General features: G+C 44.3%; 1 protein-coding gene across 14 annotated transcripts in view; it reads right to left on the minus strand.

Annotated features, from left to right (window-relative positions):
* Window positions 1–15,471, minus strand: part of LARGE1 (LARGE xylosyl- and glucuronyltransferase 1) — an 851,853-nt gene that overhangs the window by 483,066 nt on the left and 353,316 nt on the right. For all 14 annotated transcript variants that reach the window (XR_010156081.1, XR_010156082.1, XM_063808040.1 and 11 more), the window contains one exon: window positions 13,636–13,807. Coding sequence is in view for 12 of the 14 variants with exons in the window: in XM_063808040.1 (XP_063664110.1) it covers window positions 13,636–13,807 (172 nt within the window). In the remaining 2 variants the exon portion in view is untranslated. The remainder of the gene's footprint in view (window positions 1–13,635; window positions 13,808–15,471) is intronic.

Raw genomic sequence — 15,471 nt, forward strand, 5'->3', positions numbered from 1 at the left:
ACAAAGACATATACAGCCCAAAATATCAATAGTGCCAACATGGAGAAACCCCGTACTAAGGCAGATTCTCCAGTCACTGGTGATGAGCAGGCCACCGCGGAGAGATAAGAGTGGACATGAACCTGTGCAATTTGAAAAGACCCTACAGGTAATTCCAATACTTCAGCTACCCTCCTCCCCATGGCTCAGAATTACTGTTCAAAAGGCAGAGCTGTCAATGATCATGAGGCTGCTGCTCAGCCTTCACATGGCTATTAGTTCAATTTGGCCTGTTGCTTATGGAGAGTAGGAGTAACCCTGACTTTCATGTAGGATTCCCAGACAAGATACATCTAGAACAAACAAGAAAAAGGAAACTGGCTTCTTTTCTTAGCACATGATTCTAAAGGTGTGGACTTTATCCCCATAAATTCATTCAACAAGCCATTTGTTTCTTGCCTCAAGGGATTTGTTTATTGCCTTTATTAGGTCCTAACCTACTCACTCACCCTCTTTGTCCAGAATGTCCTTGGAAAGCCCTATCTCCTCTATGCATCCACAATAGCTGTGTCTGCAATCAAAATCTCTTCAACTGAAAGCAGCTGATGTTAAAAGTTATCTAGCAACCCCATCTCTACTAAAAATAGAAAAAAATTTAGCCGGGCGTGATGATGGGCGCCTGTAGTCCCAGCTACTTGGGAAGCTGAGGCAGGAGAATGGTGTGAACCCGGGAGGCGGAGCTTGCAGTGAGCCGAGATCGCGCCACTGCACTCCAGCCTGGGCGACAGAGCGAGGCTCCATATCAAAAAAAAAAAAAAAAAAAAAAAAAAAAAGTGATCTAGCTAAAAAAAATTCACATTAATCACGGGTAATACTAAAATGTTCCCAGAAATATCAGATCTTTTCAAGGAAGGCTAAGTCAGTCATATGAATTTCTAACGGACTGAGCATTAAAGAGCATAACTTGTGCATATGGTAACAAGTAGGTGCTCAATAAATATTTATAAATGTCTGAGCAAGAAGAGACATCATGGCAGAGCAGGCTTCCTGGAATTCTGGATTTAATGCTGTTCTGCTTTTCAATATTTCTTCCTGATATTCTCAAAGAAATCCCAAATGTTTTTGTACCACAACTCTGTCCCTTGACCTCCCCTCTCTCCTTGCCCCCAACCTATACAAACACTTGCTTCCAGGAAACAGACAGTCGGTCTCCACATGGGAGGGCTTACCAAGAGATGGCACCTATCTCAACACGGGAGACACAAGCAGGATATTTCCAAAAGAAAAAAAAAAATAGCAATGGTGCAGATGCTCCAGGACCCTGTGGTCAAACAATAAAAGTTGATCAAGGAAGAGTCTGCTAAGACCCCCAAATCCTCTCTTTGACTGACTCAGCTCTTTCTTCTTTAGTCTACAGTCCTACTCGCCCTGCTTCTCCCCTGTACGACTCAAAGATAAAAAGAAAAGCTAGAGAGATATTGCTAATAAAAATAATCACAACATATTTTCTGGATTCTAAGAGGCTGCTGATTGTACGATATATCAAAACATTTGCCAGGAGAAAAAGACCATCTGTCAAGTTGCTTTTGCAAGTCACATCTCAGTTTCGGAAATGGGAAAATGTGCAAAGTCCTGTATCACAGAACTGAGATAATATGACAAAACACCTGCAAAATACTAGGTGAATTACATATTTTGCTCCTAACATAATATTCCCATTGAGAATGAGAAGCTGAATTGCGAAGTGCATGGAAGCGTGGGGCCTCAAACCCAGGTCTTGGAATCATCCCACTCTACAGCCTGTACTTTCCCCACTGAGATACACGGCCAGCTCTTTCCAATTAAGGAGCAAACCCCCAACTCCTATGCTTTTACATAACCATTTCTCAGGCTTCTTTCCCCATCTTGATAGAGATTATTTTTGGAAATGTGTTTACTCCAAGGCCTTGTATTATCTCCTTTGATATTAAGAACCTCTCCCATCCTGAATTGTTTAGAGGTATGTAGACAGCCATCTTATTGTGATTACAATAAAATGACTCAGCGGGGCACAGCGGCTCACGCCTGTAATCCCAGCACTTTGGGAAGCTGAGGCGGGAGGATCGCTTGAGCCCAGGAATTTGAGACCAGCCTGGGGAACAAAGTGAGACCCTGTGTCTGCAAAAATAAAAATTAAAAAAAAAAATAGCCAGACGTGGTAGCACATGCCTACAGTCCCAACTACTCTGGAAACTGAGGTGGGAGAATCCCTTGAGTCCAGGAATTTCAGGTGGCAATGAGCTATGATCCCACGACTGCACTCCAGCCTGGGTGACACAATAAGACCCTGTCACAAAAACAAAACAAAACTAAACAAAATAGCTCTAATATTAATAACAGCAGAAGCTAACACTGTCAAGAGCTTACTGTGTCAGGTATAGCACTAAGACTTTGAAATGTATCATGTCACGTTACCCTCACGCCAATACCCCATGGGTATCATTCTCCCCATCTTGCCCACAGGAAACAGAGGTTTAGAGTTGAGCAACACCCCGACGTTGCAAAGATGGCAAGAGGATGCAAAGCAACCCCAAGGAAGGGCCCTTGACACATCTGTCCCTCCCCTCTGAGAGTAAATACTTGAGTTGGGAAAGGGAGTGGGGAAAGAAACATCTCACATCTACCTCCAGAGATGTCTTTCCTCCCCCTTGGTGAGGAGCCTAAAAGGGTCCTCCAGCTCACCTCCGTGAGAGTCTGAGCCCTGTGTGTCTAAGAAAGACCCACAACTGATAGAGAGGTCCATGGAATCCTGGTGATGGATCCGTGAGGCTCCTCACTCCCACCCAGTAAGCAGCACAGAGCCAGGGACCCAGGGCATGGCTGACTTTTCAACGCAGCGGCAGCTGGAGGCAGCAGTGAACATCATTCACTGGGTGTGGGCTGTACAAGGAGGAGCTCAGGACACAATCAGGGTGAGTCCAGTGATCCCGCCTCATGAATTCCGCTCAGCATCCGTTCCGTTGCTCCCCCTCGCAAATCACAGCTTGCCAATCACACCGTGCCCAGTCTCTGTGCTTGCTGATTTCATCCTGCCCCATCCAATGAGCCCTGTGTTAGATTCATCAAATCCCCTCTGCTGTCCCTGCAGGACCGCGCACTACAGGGCTGCCCAACTGGATTCTACACTGGGGCTCACCTGGCCATCCAGAAAAGGAAACTGTAACAATCTGGTGAGAATACCTATTTTAACACCAAAAAAGCTCTATTTCAAGTTTATTAAAAACAACAACAACAACAAACACCTGAAGAGACCCCTGGCCCTGACCCTTCTTGTAAGATCTAGACCTGTTTACCCCATCTCTGCATGTCCAAAACCGAACTCGCCGTCCAGCGCTATTCACTCTACGTCCCCATTCGTCTCTAATCTGCATCCCTTGCTCTCACTCCAAGGCTAACATCCCGCTACGGGCCACAATGGTCTTTTGCTGAGACTGAAGCCTCCTACCTGCTGCCAACTCTTTTTGAAAGTACTGTTTTCCTGTCTCACTTTTTAGATCACCCCCACACATCAGCCAAAGGGATCTTTTCAAATCTTCTAAACTGTCTTTCAGTGACCTTTGGAGAAGACCCAAAGCTAACACTTAATAAGACCCTTTATACCTCTCTTACCTTATTCCCCACCACTCACTTCACCAAGAAACATCCGCTTTACTTGTTCATTTGACAAATAGTTATCGGGCACCTTCTATGTGTCAGGCACTGCTCTGTGCTGGGACACATCAGGCACAAAACAGACAAAGATCCCTGCCTTCCTGGTGCTTACACTGAGTTAGCCCACCACACCCATGGGTTCTGCATCTGTGGATTCAACCAACCTGGACTGAAAATACTTGGAAAGAAAACTGCCTCTGTACTGAATATACACAGATTTTTTTTGTCTTCTTACTATTCCCTAAACAATACAGTCTAACAACTATTTACTTAGCATTTACATTGTATTAGGAATTATAAATAATCTAGAGATGATTTAAAGCATACAGAAGGATGTCCACAGATGATGCACAAATGCAATTTTTTATATATCAGGGACTTGAGCATCTGCAGATTTTGGTATCCATGAGAGGTCCCTAGAAAGAACACGCAATAACCAGATGGAGCCAGCTGTATCCTGGTACCTGGGTCTGTCCTCCCTATGGGGTGAGGCAGAGCAGCCCTCTTGATAAGTAATTAGATACTCATTAGAAGGTGATGAGTCCTCTTGAAAAAAAAAAATATGAAAGAGCAGTGGAGAAAAATGGGATGGTGTCTCAGGCTTTAGGATTCAATGGGACAGTCAGGGAAAGCCTTGCTGAGAAGTTCAGGTTTGGGCAAAGACTCGAAGGGCTGGGATTATGGTAGCAAGACAGGGAATGATCTGGAGGAGGAGCATTCCAGGTACAGGAACATCAGAGCAGAGGGCCAAAGGTAGGAGCCTGTCTGGTCTGTTTGAAAAGTAGATTGAAGGGCCAGGCGCGGTGGCTCATGCTTGTAATCCTAGCACTTTGGGTGGCCGAGACAGGCGGATCCACTGAGGTCAGGATTTTGAGACCAGCCTGGCCAACATGGTGAAACCCCATCTCTACTAAAACTACAAAAAATCAGCCGGGTGTGGTGGTACATTCCTGTAATCCCAGCTACTCTGGAGGCTGAGACAGGAGAACTGCCTGAGCCCGGGAGGTGGAGGTTGCAGTGAGTGGAGATCACGCCACTGCACTCTAGAGTGGGTGGAGAGAGAGAGGCTCCATCTCAAAAAAAAAAAAAAAAAAAAAAAGTGTAGATTGAATGTTTATTTCCGTTTCTGTCTGGATCACTCTCTCTAATCTCTCTCTGGATCTCAGGGCTTCACATATGCTGCTCCCTCGAAGTGAGACCGGAGGCCAGTGCATCCACCTCTCTCCCTTTAGAAGCCCTCCTGACTCCCTCCAACTTCCCTCACTAGCAATGCTTTCCCTAAAATGTGATTCGACCTCACCCTGACTTTTCCCTTTCAAGAGACTTTCTACACTTGCATGTAACCATGTGTTCAGATGTATCTAGAATCTAGCGGTTAAGTGTCGGCTCTGAGACCAGCCTGGCTTCAGCCCAGGTTTTGCCACTAACTTGTAGTTAGTGATTTCACGCAACAGACTTAAAGAGTTTTATGAAGGCTAAATGAGATGGTTCAGGGCATGACACATAAAACACATTCAATAGATATTAGCAACAGGAGGGTAGAGCTAGGTCTGTCTCAGTTAATATTTTACCCCCAGGGCCTAGGGCAGGCCAAGAGCCTCAGAAGGTAGTAAATTAATGAAAGAATGAATGACTGAATGGGTGCAAAAGGCAAGGAAAGAAGGAAGGAAGGGAGGGAGGGAGGAAGGGAGGGAAGGAGGAAGGGAGGAAGGGAGGGAGGGAGGCAGGCAGGCAGGCAGGTAGGGAGGCAGGGAAGGAGGGAAGGAGGGAGAAAGGAACTCAGGAAGGTAGGGAGAGGTTAGGGTTGGTTTCTGGTCTGTGAACTCTCTGAAATTTCAGGCTGAAGAACAAGAAAAAAAAAAAAAAAAGAGGCTGGCTGCAGTGGCTCACGCCTATAATCCCAGCACTTTGGGAGGCAGAGGTGGGCAGATTATGAGGTCAGGAGATCAAGACCAGCCTGGCCAACATGGTGAAACCCTGTCTCTAGTAAAATACAAAAAATCAGCCAGGCGTGCTAATGCACGCCTGTAGTCCCAGCTACTCGGGAGGCTGAGGCAGGGGAATCAATTGAACCCGGGAGGCAGAGGTTGCAGTGAGCCGACATTGTGCCACTGCACTCCAGCCTGGCGACAGAGTGAGACTGTTTCACAAACAAACAAACAACCCTGAGACATACAAAGGAAAGAAGGGAACTATCACTTATTAGGTATTGTGCAATACAGAGCCATTACCTGACTTAATCACCAAAATAAACCCTATGGGGCGGTTATTAATGTATCATTCTCTCATTTTTATAGAGCAACAACAAAAACGAGGCTCTGAGAAGTTAAATGATCTTTCTAATATATAAGACAAGGCAGATTTGCTTCAAAGTTAATCTGAAAATAATTAAAACCTCTTCACCCAATTCTGCCAGGGAAAAAAATCCTTGGTGTTGCTTCAGTGGTGTTCATCTTGGCTGGACCAATGGAAGAACCAGTAGTGTCTATCAAGAAAATCAAAGCGCTAGTTTCTGATTCTGAGTAGAAGGCAGGCTGGTTAAGAGAGGCACAGAAAGCAGGAGGGTACCAGGAGGAAATAATGGAAGAGGTCATCAAAATTTTCCAAGTGGAAAATCAACTAGGAGCTAGAGGACGTTAAAGACCTAAACAAAACCATGAAAACTGGTAGAGAGGAGGGAACTTTATCAATACTGGGAGTGCAGGAGAATTTTTTATTTATGTATTTTTTGAGACAGAGTCTCGCTCTGTCGCCCAGGCTGGAGTGCAGTGGTGCAATCTTGGCTCACTGCCACCTCTGCCTCCAGGGTTCAAGCAATTCTCCTGCCTCAGCCTCCCAAGTAGCTGGAATTACAGGTGACTGCCACCACGCCTGGCTAATTTTTTATATTTTTAGTAGAGATGGGGTTTCGTCATGTTTGCCAGGCTGGTCTTGAACTCCTGACCTCAGGTGATCCACCCGCCTTAGCCTCCCGAAGTGCTGGGATTATGGGCACGAGCCACTGCGCCCGGCCCAGGAGAACTTCTAAAGGCCCCGTACAGATTAAAAAGAAATGCCCAGGACTTTTAACAAAACTGTATGATTGCTGACCAAGAACAGGCCCAGCCTCGCCCTTTCCCAGCTGAATTCCAGCGCCTTCTGTACTAGAAGCACATCACCTCTACAGACACCAGCTGTTGGTGTCATTTTAAAGCATTTTGAGAATTTCATCTTTTAAAATTTATGTTTTTCTTCCCCGGGACAAAATAGTCTCTCAAGTTTGGGAACTGTCAGGAGTGAATGTGAGATGCATGGAAATCTGTCCATGTTGAGCCCTAGAAGGGGGCACACTGGGCCAGCCAAGAAGGGAAGCCTTTAATCAGGAAAATCTGACTGGCATAAGGTCATGGGATTGTCTTGAAAGGTCTTCTTTGATTCCTTTCCTATGGGCTAACAGGGCGGGGGACACTGAGCTTCATTTGGAGATAAGGGAAGGCAGGAAAGGAGATTTAAAGTCAAAGAAAAAGGGGCCAGTGGGACAACACCAAACTTAACCACAGGAGAGAGGAGGAAGGAAAGGGGAAAGAAACATGCAAGGTCCAAGTGTCCGTCAGGTACCAGGATCACTGAGTCACCTCCTCAAATTTCACACAACCACTGTGAGCAGATATCAGTATCTTCTTTCTACAGGTGCAGAAGCGAGGTCAAGAGTGGTTCAATGACCTCCCTAAGATCACCCTGCTGATAAAGTAGACCAGCAGGGACTTGAAGCTTGGTCTCTTTTTTGCTAAGCTCTTCTGACTCCACCAATTCCATCAGAGGAGACAGGCAGGGCGGCAAGGTAACAAAGAAAGACAAGACCTGAAGAAACTTCAAAGAGCATTAAAAAGTCCTTCGAGGCAACTGATTATAAGCATAAAATTTCTACAAATGTCTTTTCAAAAGTAATACTTCAATGTTCTTCATGTTCAGCTTTTCTACATTATTGTACAGCCCCAATGGCTCTGTGGACAGAACTGTGAGGTAATGGAGCAGACACACATTAACGATGTCGGCCACCATCCCATTCACTCTGGCAGGAGTCCTTAGAGAAAATGGAATGTGGAAAAATAATGCACATTATCTTGTACAATTCTCACAAAGACCCCGTTAGCATTATTCCTTCTCTGAGCCTAAATCAACTAAGATAACCTGCTGTCTTATTCAGTTTGAGCTGCTATAACAAAATATCTGACACTGGGTAATTTACAAGCAACAGAAATTTATTGCTTGCAGTTCTAGAGGCTGGGCAGTCCAAGATCAAGGCTCTGGCAGATCAGATGCATGGTGAGAACTCTCTGCTTCATTGATGGTACCCCTTTTTTTTGAGACGCAGTCTCGCTCTGTTGCCCAGGCTGGTGTGCAATGGTGTGATCTTGGCATACTGCAACCTCTGCCTCCCGGTTTCAAGTGATTCTATTGCCTCAGCCTCCTGAGTAGCTGGGATTACAGGCACACACCACCACGCCCAGCTAGTTTTTGCATTTTTAGTAGAGATGGGGTTTCGCCATGTTGGCCAGGCTGGTCTCGAACTCCTGACCTCAGGTGATCCACCCCCACTCGGCCTCCCAAAGTGCTGGGATTACAAACGTGAGCCACCACACCCTGCTGATGGTATCCCTTTTACTGTGTCCTCACATATAAGGGATGAACAAGGTCTGTCAAGCCTCTTTCATAAAGGTACTAACCCCATTCATACAGCTGTCATGAGCTAATCACCTCCTAAATGCTCTACTCTTAACGCCATTGCACTGGGGGTTAGGTTTCAACATAGGAACTTTGCGAGGACACAAACCTTCAGGCCACAGCATCTGTCCACGGTGACAGAGTCATCAGGGTGATCCTGCCTTATTCTCTGGACATGCTGAGTCTCTGGGTAGAGCTCTTGGACCCCAACTCCAGCTACTTAAAGATGATGTTCTTGGAAGTCACATGCTGGGCCAGAATTCTGGAGACTGAGATTTTATTTCTCGAATCCTGTGAAAACTACACTTTTCTATGCTAATTTTGCTTCCCTGCCTTTGTTCTCTGAATGCCTAGATCACCTTGGGCCCACCCTCTACAACCTGGTGTATATGGTCACTTTGAGTTCTTTCACGAATCTAACTTCGGTCTCTCCAAAGACACTCTTAACTCCACCCACATGACAATGATTTCTCTTACTCCTCTTCAAGGGAAAGGAGGGTGCAGAGTAAAGAGGACTGGAATCAAAGTTAGACTGTTTGGGTTCAAATCTCGGTTTCATGACTTAAGAAATGTGAGACTCCAGGTAAACTATGCCTCCCTAAGCATCGGCTCCCAAATCTCTAAAATAGGAACATCAACAGTAATCACTTCATGGGAGGGTTGTGAGGATTAAATGAGTTTATCCATAAAGTCCTTAACAGAGTGGCTGGCACAGACTAAGTGCTTAAACATGTTAGTTGTAAGGAACAACACAGAGTCTATTAGGCCCTGAATGATACCCAGTGGCATGGCACATCTGCGGTGCCGTGAGGGTGAGGAAGGCAGTGCCCATGTATGCTGGATAGTTTGACCATACCTGCTGTAGGGTGAGAATTTTACTCTGTGGCAATAAGATCCTCTTAGAGGGGAGGCATCTGTGCTTATGGATCAAATCACTATCTTGAATATTCAGCACGGCCTTCTTCCAAAAGCTTCAGATTATGGGTGTGTATTTATTATTTATGCCTTCACAACAGCCTCCCCAAATGACAACAATCACATATTATTTCCAGTGTTTTGTGCAGTAAAAACTAAGGCACGCAGGGGTCCAAGGTGACACGTACTCAGCAGTCACACCCGTTCTAAGTGCAGTACAGCCTCCTGGGTCAGTGGACAGAGCACAGACTCCAAAGCCGTATGGATTGGGGTTCAGTTTCACTATGTAATAGCTCTCTGAGCATGAAAAGTAATTTAATCTCTCTTGAGCCCAGTTTATTTAACTTTTTTTTTTTTTTTTTTTTTTTTGAGACAGAGTCTTGCTCTGTCACCCAGGCTGGAGTGCAGTGGCGCCATCTCGGCTTACTGCAAGCTCTGCCTCCCAGGTTCACGCCATTCTCCTGCCTCAGCCTCCCGAGTAGCTGGGACTACAGGTGTCCGCCACCACGCCCAGCTAATTTTTTGTATTTTTAGTAGAAATGGGGTTTCACCGTGTTAGCCAGGATGGTTTCGATCTCCTGACCTCGTGATCTGCTGGGCTCGGCCTCCCAAAGTGCTGGGATTACAGGCATGAGCCACCAGTTTATTTAACTTTCAAGTGTGCAAAGCTTCTAGCTCAGTGCCTAGAACCTAAGACGTGCTTCAGAAATGGTAGTTAGCTTTCCCTCTGTTTTACAAACACTCATTTAGCCACCTGCCTCCTCAGCAGCTCCACCATTGTAATGGTGTGTTGAATTTGCGCCTTCCATTGAAGAACCAGGGGCTGCCCCAGGCCGGTTTTCTCTGGTACGCCAGGGAGAGGACCAGGTCAGGCAGAGTAGTTGCTAGTCAGACAGGTGTAAACTGAACACAGGTCAGACAAGAGCTGCAAGGACATCTGCCTGTGAAAATAAGTTTCCCATGTGAGGGACCCCTGCCAGGTATACCAGAAGCATCTCGTGAGAAGCATACCATACCCATGTCCAGCTCCCCTGAATGTTCTGTTAGGACAGGGCTGCCAGCCACTCTGGTACTAGCACCCCGGTGTAGCTACGGGCTCACCAAACAGTCTTACTCTTGCAACAGTCCCAACAGTAAGCTATTTGGCACCTAGAAGGAGCTCAGTAAATATTGACCGAATGGGTGGCTCCTGACCCTGGCCAATAATGGTATGTGTGATTCTTTCTGCTAAGAATTGGTGGTTCTGAAAATCTTCCAGCTGTTGGTGCAGGCTGGGTAAAGGTGCAAACCACTGACATAGGAGAGAGGTATCTGCTACTTAGCTGAAGTCGAGCTCAGGGAAGATGGGGACATCTCTAAGAGGCTTCTTCTGGTAGAGGCTGAGGATGGGTCTAACTCCTGAAAAAGGGTTCTTCGTAATTCTCCCGGTAATGAATTTAGGAACAAGGGGCTTTCACAGCACCACAAAGGAATCAAGCGCAATCTGACCAAGAGCCACTGCAGCCCCAGACAACCAGCTGTTCTCAAAAAGTGAAAAATTAGCCAGGCCGCATTGTATCAACATCACTCCAACCATTTACAGTGAAGGATGTCAACGACAATTGCCTTTATGAAGGACACTCTCTCTTGGATCAGAACATTCTACATTTATGCGCCTGACCTAACAGGCTTTCTTCCTATTCCATGACCTGGCTTCTAATGGTTTGGTTTAGAAAAACAATCACACACATACAAAAGTGATACAAAATAGGGACATATGGAGAAGAGATGAGCTTTACTTATTTTCTTTTCACCTCTGTATTTTTCCAGAAAAATTAGGGTGGGCATGGGAAAACTTCTGATGTTTTGTACTCCTTTGCTGGTGATAGATAAAAATGCAATGCACTCTGCCTTGTTTCTGAGTTCCTTGAAGGCAGGTGCTGCGTTCTCAACAGCTTTAGGGAACAACAGCATCTAATCTATTCCTCTTCACAGTGGGGGCCTAACAAATGCTAGAAATAAACCAACAAAAGAATGAACAAATAAAATGCAGCCCATTAACTCAGCTCCTTGCATTCAAATTTACCTTGTCCCTGTCCTGACCTTGGCCCATATACCCTGCTCAACCCCAGGAGCTGCCTTGAATCTGAGAGTCCTCCAAATCAAGTCCTTGGGCCAGCTATGGGAGCAGCAAGAGCTCTGGTGCCTTCCCTTCCACGGATGATATCAGCATATTTAAAATAACCATGATAATTCACGTTGTTATTGGCTACAGAGCGCCACTAGCACTATAGCCATTGCAAGCTGCAAGAGAATAAACGTGATTTCCTAGCTACAATCTCTGATGACCTGTTCTGGTGACTATGGTGGTTATACTTATCCAACGGAGACTTACAGCTCTAAATATATGCTGCGGGTTGAGTTTCTTTGGAAAAAGACCCTGAGATGGATGTCAGCATACAAGAGGTTTATTAGAGAGAGCTCTTGAGAACAGCACCTATGAAAGGGAAGGGGAGAAAGCAGGACTAGGCAGAGGGGAAAATCAGCCTGTGAGGCAGTATCCGAGTGTGGCAGATGATCCCGCAGGACCTCATGTTCATCAGCCATTCCGTGATGTGGGGCGTCCCAGGAAGGGGTGTGGCCACAGGCATGGCCACTCACTTCAACAGAGGCAACTGCAAAAAGGGCTGATGCCTTTTCTGAGAGCCCCCGCTGCAGGGACTGCTCCCAGCAGCTGGCGTAATAAGGCCTTTATTCCCAAAGGAAAATGTGGGAGTCTAGTACATACGACCACCATTCTCATCTGATGAGACAGAGCACAATTAGGAGCTCCTCCGTGACACCTTCCCAGCTACCTTCTCTAACCCTCTCTAGGAGAGGTGACAACTCTCACTGTCCCCTCATTACTCATCTCTTCATTTGCAGAGCCAGTCACACTGCTTGACACCCAGTAGGGATTCAATACACGCCAGTTGAAGAAACGCATCACTGAACACTCAACATCAGCATACAAAAATGAATAAAACACCATGTAATTATAGAAAAACTGCCCCTCGTGAGTTCACTGTGATCAGGAAGAGAAAAACAAACAGACATGATAGGGGAACTTGAAAAGAGCAGCGGATGGAAGCCAAGACACGGGCACTCTGATCTCAACTCTGGAAAAAGCCTGCATCCCTCTAAGCTTCCGTTTCTTTCTTTATGAAACAAAAGGACACGTCCACACGTTCTATGAAGATTAGAGAGCTGTGCCATACTCAGTTTCAACAGCTGTCCTAAATGATGTCATTGTTAGTGTCATTATTGACACGAATAAGAAAAGTAAATTTTGATCCTGATAAGGGAAAGAGTCCCAGGGATCAAAATGTCATTCCCATGATTTGGTGAAGACTTTCCTCAATTAGCCCAGAGCTCAGAAGCCCTGAGAAGGAAGCAGGGAGTGACCAGGGCAAGCAAGGAAATTTACTCTCTGTTCATGAATAGAAACAGAAACCAACAGGAATATCCTGTGATTTATGAAAATGCTGGGATTTAAAATTGCTTTCATAGGATATGGAGCTAAGAGGAATGGCAGAAGGGATTTTAAACACTGAAGGGGCCAGCGTGCAATTAAAAAAATATATAATAAGTAAAAATTTCACTGTCGAATTTCTTTCTCATTGTACTCATCCAGTATAGAAGAATTTTAAAATAATATAATTTTTAAAAAGACATCTGGGAGAGGGGTATTAAAATAACAGCCTAAGATTTGTGCTAACCTGCCACTTCTCTCACATATCCATGCCACAGTTAATACACCTACTGAGCTCACAATTTCCCACTAGGTACTCTCATATACCTTGAGGCCGTGACGAGAGTTACAATAACAGCTATAAAGAAACCCACCAGACTAGAAAGAATGTCTTGTAAAGCCAAATACATACATGTCCTTAAAATGATAAACCACAACGTTAATGAAAGCAAAAGCCATACGAACATTTTCAAAAACTCTAGAATCAATACTCATCTCTACTACCTCACAGGCTTTCTTGGCAATTAGACTATCCTTCGATAAAAAGAAAACCAATGAACACACGTCCCGACCAGTATGTGAACACTCCACTATCTGCACACAAAATACACACATTTGATATTTATCTGTTAAAAACATCTTCATTTACTAAAGACATGTAAACAAGTTTCTGTTTTACTCTATTATTTTTCAAATCCAAGCAGAGTTGATATTGAACCATATTTGTAATTCCTTACCCACTGCATTAGCACGACCTCATTCGAGGTGACCTCACCTTTTTTAAAGAGTCAACCCCTATTCTTGGCATGCTGATACCTACAAGGATATCGGGGAAAAAACAAATGGGCTACCATTACCTTTGAACTTGTGGAACACAGCCCACAGCTCTGCAATGTCAGTGGCAAAGGTGATATCCGTGTCAAGGACGATGACTCTCTCCAGGTTGGCAGGAAGAGTCTTGGTCAGGACAAGCTTCATCAGACCATAAATCCCAGAGTAATGTTTATTGGGGATCCAGGAAACTTCAGACTAGACAGAACAAGGCAGAGAGAGAGTTGGAGAAAGGGAAAAAAATTGCTATATTAATTCTTTGCTTAAACATTATAAATAGTGCCTAGCAACACAAAAAGTATCCAATAAAAATTTGCTGAATAAATGAATGAGTTTTCTTTTAAAGATTTATATAATTTGCATTTTGACATGTGAAGTTTTCTGGAGGAAAATGTATCTGAATTAAGGGAGAGGAAAAGTAATAGTTATGAAATAATTATTACTGCAAATCCTATGTTGAGATTTTTAAATAAAATTTTTGTTATTATAGAAATTAAATAGATCCACTAGAGAAAAAAAGGATATGCAAAAACATAAAGGTCCAAAAATTGAATCCCACTACAAATACTTTTGCAACCAGTATCAAATTGTTCCTATGTACGTATATTTCTTTAAATCATATTCCATTTATGTGTCATTAAAGATTAGTGGGTAATAGTATTGTTAAAGCTTATGCTTATTCTTTTAAAACTGTAATTGAATAGATTACTACTGCTGCCTTCTCTTTATTCTCAGATAAATAAGAGGACCTAGTCATCACGCGACACTCTTCACCTGACAACAATAGAGGACACACACATAGGACAGAAGGAGGACCTAGTCATCACACGACACTCTTCACCTCCTAGTCAAGGAGGACCTAGTCATCACGCGACACTCTTCACCTGACAGCAATAGAGGACACACACATAGGACAGAAACGAACCACCCATGGAGCACTGACATTATGATCCTCACATAACATAATGGAACAATCAATGGCTTGCAGATGGGCAGAGTTATCAGCGAGGTACGCACACGGGTGCCATTTTGTGTCCAAAGGCAAGGATAAAAATAAAAGCACCAGTGTGATGAAAGCTCTCATCTATGCACAGTCATTTATGAAGATCATTGTGGGCAGAGACCCCAACCTAGCTGCTGTGGGGAGTTTCCATGGGAGCCAAAGCACACTTATTTTCAAGAAGGTAACACTTTTAATAGAACCCTTTAAAATGGGGAACATGGCCACCTTCTCAGGATTCCAAAAAATATTGATCTCCTTTGACCTTACAATATCATGTTGAGGAGATGTTCTTTAAAAAATTCAAATTTAAAAATTTTGTTTTAGACACCAAAGTTTTATTCCCAAAGATGTTCATCACCATGTTACCAAAGAACAGCCATCAAAATGCCCCAAAATGGAACAATTAATTCAAACATGATACTCTTTTTTTTCTGATAGCATACTATGTAATTGTTTAAAACAATATGGATCAAGATGTAATTTCTAAAAACCTGCATATGATGTTAAAGGGGAAAAAAAGCAAGCTTTAAAACTGCCTTTACTTAAAAACAACTACGTGTAATCAAACCAAATGAAACACATTCACCCAAATTTATGCAAAGGAAGAAAAAAATAGCAGCAAGACATCAAACTGTGTGCGGAGTTGGTTCCTTCCGGTGGGTTCTTGGTCTCGCTGACTTCAAGAGTGAAGCTGTGGACCTTTGTGGTGAGTATCACAGCTCTTAAAGGTGGCGCAGACCCAAAGAGTGAGCAGCAGCAAGATTTACTGTGAAGAGCGAAAGAACAAAGCTTCCACAGCTTGGAAGGGAAGCCCAGAGGGATGCCGCTGCTGGCTGGGGTGGCCAGCTTTTATTCCCTT

The sequence above is a fragment of the Pan troglodytes genome, chromosome 23, assembly GCF_028858775.2.
Source record: "Pan troglodytes isolate AG18354 chromosome 23, NHGRI_mPanTro3-v2.0_pri, whole genome shotgun sequence".
Classification (NCBI taxonomy): domain Eukaryota; kingdom Metazoa; phylum Chordata; class Mammalia; order Primates; family Hominidae; genus Pan; species Pan troglodytes.